At 31.8% G+C, this 6,116-nt stretch overlaps 1 protein-coding gene across 2 annotated transcripts in view; it reads right to left on the reverse strand.

The window, feature by feature from the left end:
• LOC107680511 (filamin-B-like) overlaps positions 1–6,116 on the reverse strand; it is a 115,408-nt gene that overhangs the window by 21,486 nt on the left and 87,806 nt on the right. The window contains exons 28-31 of one of the 2 annotated variants that reach the window (XM_016476411.1): positions 4,966–5,213; positions 3,600–3,680; positions 1,688–1,790; positions 312–452 (exon numbers count right to left, since the gene is read on the reverse strand). In XM_016476411.1, the coding sequence (XP_016331897.1) occupies positions 312–452; positions 1,688–1,790; positions 3,600–3,680; positions 4,966–5,213 (573 nt within the window). The remainder of the gene's footprint in view (positions 1–311; positions 453–1,687; positions 1,791–3,599; positions 3,681–4,965; positions 5,214–6,116) is intronic. The other variant, XM_016476412.1, reaches the window with a different exon arrangement.

The following is a 6,116-nucleotide window of genomic DNA, read 5'->3' on the forward strand; positions in this document are numbered from 1 at the left end:
AAACTCTTTCCTTAAAAAAAAAAAAAAAAAGAAAAAAAAAAAGAAAATTCAACCTTTTTAGGCCTATTAAGATTTTTTGCATAGTGATATACTACAACAAAGTTATATTTAAAATTATTTAAATTATTTAAATTATACTTTAAATTATTTTTTCCCCTTTGATTTTGGGGTGAAATATTATCATTAATAAAACATATATGAAAATTATATTTAGACGCATTTTTAAGAGTTTCTATTTGATTATTAATATTAATAATAATCATCATCAGTTTTGATGGTGTATTATGAACAGATGGTGTGTGGACTCTGACCTGGGATGTGCGTCCCGTTGAATTTAATGTGCATTTCGTGGAGGCCAGCCTCTGTGGGCGCGTACTTCACCGTGACCGTCCCGTCTTTGTTGTCGATGATCTCAGGCTGGGCGCTTTTACCTGACGGCATGTGAACCTCACCTGGAAGACAAACATTACCAGTTTAGATTATGGTTATTGAACAAATATCACTGCTGATTTACAGGTCATCACTTCTAATGTGAGTGAATCTCACAAAATGGAAAATATCTGGTATATTTTATGTCCAAAAAAAGGACTGTTAAGACATTTTGGCATTATTTTAAATGACACATTTCTTAATCTTCAATTAAAAAAATAAAATAAAATCAGGCTATAAATGTCAATGGAAGTATTGTTGTATGTATGTACAGAATTTTAATAGTAAAATGATCATTATTTATTTTGTGTGTTGTGTTATCATTGTTGGTTATTGTTTATGAAAAAGTAATTCACATACAAATAAATAAATAAAATGAAATAAACTACTAGAACTGAAACATTTCTAACAAATTTCGTTACCATGTGAAAAAATCTAAATCAAATATATATTAAATACATTATATAATATATAAAATGTATATTTATTAGTATTAATATTTTATGACAGTACTTCTGGTTTGGCCTTTATGATAATAATAATAATAATAATAATAATAATAATAATAATAATACAATTATTATTATTTTTGTGTGTGTTGTGTTGCTGTCACTGTTGGTTATTATGGTAAATCAATTTTTAAAAATACAAAAAAATAATAAAATAAAATAAAATAAAACTACCAGCATCAAAACATTTCCAACAAATATCATTAACATATTGTGAAAAAAGTATACATCACAAATTATATAAAAATGTACATTTACTACATTTACATTTAGTCATTTTGCCGATGCTTTTATCCAAAGTGACTTACAATTGGGGAATACATAAATTCCCCGATAAATACATAATTTACTAGTATTAATACTTCAATGGCAGTATTTATTGTATAGCCTATTATTATGTTAATAAATAAATAAAAGTTGTGAAAATATTTTTGATGATTATTTTGCATTACAGGAATGAGAATTTTGAGAAAGTGGGCTTAGTTTACAAGAAAGTAATTTCATAACGCCAAAAAAAAAAAGAATGATTTTCTTGCATTTTCTGTTTTTCCTCTTTTTAATATTGTGGTAAAATATGACTCTGGTATGTTTTTGTTTTTTTTTTACAGATCTGCAGTTGATTGCACAAAACCCCTTTAAGAAAACCCTTTAATTTGTCTCAAATTGAACTCCCAAGAAGCAGAATAAGAGTTCCGTTAACTTTAAGAGGTTTTGTGCAACGGCTCCAGCTGTCTTCTGCAGTCTCTCACCTGTGATTTCCCCCTTCCTAAAGGCGAAGGGAATCACCATATCGAAAGGCCTGTATCCCGTCCCGTTCACGCTGTTGGCAGGAACATACGCGCCATCTGTAACCTGTGAGGCAGAAATCTGAGTAAATGAGAGCGGACGCTACAAACGCATCCATTACAGCGGCCTGTCAAACATTTCCACGTTTAGTCAGTCTGTGCGATCCATTCTGAAAGCCAGAGCGCTGTGGACGAGAACAGACATTAACAGCTCAGTGAATCAGCCACAGCAGAAGACAAACGTGTGTTAGACACCAAACGCTGGAAGACAGAGATCGGCCCCCAGCACACCTGACAAAGCAAAGAGAGAAGAAAAATCCCCATAACCACGGTAAACATCTGAGAAGTGAGGAAAAGTGATAGTGTGCATAGAAGGAAACATGTTGAGACATCTAATACAGGAAGATGCATTACTGATAAATCACACTTTCTGTTTTTCCCCATTTCCCCAGGAGGTATGAGGTAACCGCTATGACCAGACTTACAACTGTGTGTTAAGATTATTAATATATCACTACCGAACAAAACATAGCGAGTTGACGAACTAGACAGCACTTTAGGGAACAATAAGAGCGAAATTATGCTCTCTAATATGCTTCATTTCAAGAGTTCTACACATCCCAGATTATAAATACATTATTAAATAGTGACAAAAAAACCCTCTACCAAAAATAGCTCATTCTAATTCAAATATACGGTTTTACATAATTTTTGGGGTCAGTAAGACTTTTTAATGCAGAAGAAGCCTCTTCTGCTCACCAAGGCTGCATTTACTTGATCATAAATACAGTAAAATTTGTGAAATATTATTACTATAATTTAAAATAGTCGTTTTATATTTGTTTTCTAATTTACTAATATGATGATTATTATTACGGTTTTTGTGATAAAACTTATTTACCAATAACTAATTCTGGGTCAAACAAAAGTTGGGTAAGGTTGGTAAGAATTGTTAATGTTTTTAAAAGAAGTCTCTTCTGCTCACCAAGGCTACATTTATTTGAACAAATATACAGTAAAAATATGAAATATTATTAAAATTTTAAATGACTTTACTATTTGAAAATATATTTAAAAAGTAATTTATTTCTGTGATTAAAGCTGAATTTTCAGCATCGTTACTCCAATCTTCAGTGTCACATGATCCTTCAGAAATCATTCTGATATGCTGCTTTGTAAATATTTATTATCAATGAAAACGGTGATGCATTTTATTTTTCAGGATTCTTTGGTGAATAGAAAGTTTAAAAGAAGAACAGCATTTATATTAAATAGAAGCCTTTTGCAACATCATAAATGTCTTTATGGTCACTTTTGCTTAATTGAATGCCTCCATGCTGAATAAAATTGTTAATTCCTTCAATTTCTTTGAACAGTATTGTGTGTTTTTAAAGCTAAGAGTATTAAGTGTTTCACAGATCTGCTTTGTGGTTTTGGAAATGACATCTATTAAACGTTATGAATAAAACTACATCAGGGCAGCAGAGAAGCGCATAATAGTTCTGCACAGTCTGAGGTTAATGTCTTAATAATGACCAACTTAAACCTGGTGTCCGCTCCAAACAAAACTAGATCAGTCTAAACACTCAGCCATCGAGTTTCCCTCTGCTTCTGTCATCAGTGAGAAAACCAGAGCGTGTTCAAGACTAATCAACCAGAGAGGGAGGAAAAGTAACAATTCCAACCATTTCCTGCAAAAAACAAGGCTTGAGTGGTCAAAAATGCAGAGGAACTGAACAGAAACCCCATTAAATGAAAGATAGGAGGTCAAGAACAGACAAACATCAGGACAGAGAGGTGACCGGCTGGAAGCTGGAGCTCAGAGCGAAGGCTGAAAGAGAGCGAAGGGTGACGGGTGAGACGTGTGTCTTTGTACCCAGGGCTGGAAGCCGACGCCTGGTGCCGCCTTTTGCTGTTGGACTGACTGCTGCTGCATCATGGGAACTTCATCTGTTGCCTGGGAAATGATATGTTTGGACATGAACCTTCAGATGCATGAGGAACACAGAGAAACAGAGTCAAACGCACACAGCTAATTCGTTGTTGTTGCTGCGGCAGTAACAAAACTCCACGTGTTACTGTGCTAACAGGTAGATACTGAAGCTACAAATGTGTACAGTATAAGTCACAGTCTACATAAACGTCCGCTTGCAGAAACGCTGAGAATGATTTGAAGAAAAATCTAAATTTGTTCTGTTAAAAATTGTGATTGAAATTAAAAAACAATTTGAGAAGAATTTGGCTCAAAATTGTTTGATTATATATTGATATGACTATGAAATAATAATAATAATAATTTTACAGTAATTTTTTTTAATAATTCTTTTTTTTTTTTACGATTTTGAAAACTTACTGTAAAATATATTACACTAATATTATTTTATTCCAGTAATGGTTTCATTTATAATTATTATAACCTATAATAATACTAATATTTAATCAATATTTTCATATATTGATATAATATTGACATATAATGCCAACATTTTATGTGCAGCACCTGAAAATTAAATAAAAATAATAATAATGCAGCTATAAACACTAAATATATAAATATTTACATTTTAACCTTATACTGTAAAATTGCTGTTTTTCTTAAATACTTGTTTTTTATTTTACAGTAAAATATATTGTACTAGTACTGTTTTTTTTTGTTTCAAAGTTTAATTTACTAATATTCATTCTTATTATTTTATAAAACACAACTTTTATTTACCATTATTATTATTATTATTAAAACTATTAAACAAAATAAAGAATATTACTATTTAATAATATTTTACTGTAAAATAAAATAAAGCATTAAAAAAAATATTAATTTCACAGTAAACCTTTAACATATAAATTCTAATACTTGATAGCTGCCTTAAACAGCGCATGTATTTAATTAAATCGCAGCTTTATCACTCTTTTGATTTATCGTTCAGCTCTCTGAGAATACATTATGTTTTTAATTGTGTTATGAATTCCGCTTTGAGACAATCCGGAACACAAAGATGCATGAAATGGAGCGTTTGCGTGTATGTTTCAGGCCTGAATCAAAACCTTCCCGTAACGTCAGGAGATATGAAAGCATTAATAAAACAAGTGATCATTTGTCTTGATAATGCAAAGAAACTACATCTTAATACAGGAAGAGCCCATACGAGCAGAACAATGAACTCCAGATGAGGACATGATGACACACAGCGCTGAACCGTATCTATTCAGTATGCTTCCTCTTAAGAGCGTTTTCGTCTCACCATGACTTTGAAGGGGCTCCTGGGGATGTTCTCCCCTCCAAAGCGCACGTAAATCACGTACGTCCCGGGTTTAGGAGCCGTGTAGAAGATGTCGAAGGTGCCGTCCTTGTTCTCGATGACTTCAGCTTCCACCTCGGTGCCGTCTGGAGTCACTACGACACAGGAGACCTTCCCCTTCCCTGCTTCTTTAGTGTTCACCACAAACCCGACCTCCTCTCCAATGCCGATGGTCGGCCCGATGCCAGGTCCTGAGGACACACACCCCATGATCATGTGTGAGTGATTGCATCGGTGAAGCATTGTTTCCTCTTGGTGTGTTTTCAATTTTGAAATTTGAGATTGTTGAGATTTAAAAGCATTTAACAGATTTTAAGGTCAGTTGTTATTGTGGCAGAACATGTTTTGAATATACGTTTTTTTATCCCACTTATCTGTTTCAGTTTGGTCAAGTTGGTCTAGATTCATAAAGGTAAATAGTTATTAGTATTATTCACCACAAATTAGTATTTCAAGGCTTGTTGATGACGCAGGCATCAGTGCAGAAGCAAGAGACTTTCTATTACATCAAACACTAGCAGCTCATTGTGGGAAGAGGATGGAAAATGGAAAATGTTAAATGTAATCCGTTTTCAAACTAAAATGCATTACCAAAAATAAAATCCAAACCACATACAAATGTGGTTTGAACAAAACAAAACAAATTATGTATTTTCCCATAGTTATTCAGGCTACAAACAATTAAAATAAATATTTAAATAAAAGACTTAAAAATTACAAATCAAAACATAAAAAAAAATTAATTAATAATTTATATTTCTAAATGTATTTACACATTTTTTTTAGGAAATTTAAATAAAATATATAATTCTAATATAATAGAATAAAAATGTAACAATAAATATAACTACTACATAAATTATAACCTTTATATATTATATAAATAATATCATATACATATATATTCATGTCTGATATATCATATCAGCAGATCATCTGAAAGCTGAATAAATAAGCTTTCCATTGATGTATGGTTTGTTATGAAAGGACAATATTTGGCTGAGATACAACTATTTAACAATCTGTATGCAAAAAAATTGAGAAAATCGCCTTTAAAATTGTCCAAATTAAGTTCTTAGCAATGCATATTACTA

Source organism: Sinocyclocheilus anshuiensis, unplaced genomic scaffold (assembly GCF_001515605.1).
Source record: "Sinocyclocheilus anshuiensis isolate Anshui unplaced genomic scaffold, SAMN03320099.WGS_v1.1 scaffold308, whole genome shotgun sequence".
NCBI lineage: Eukaryota > Metazoa > Chordata > Actinopteri > Cypriniformes > Cyprinidae > Sinocyclocheilus > Sinocyclocheilus anshuiensis.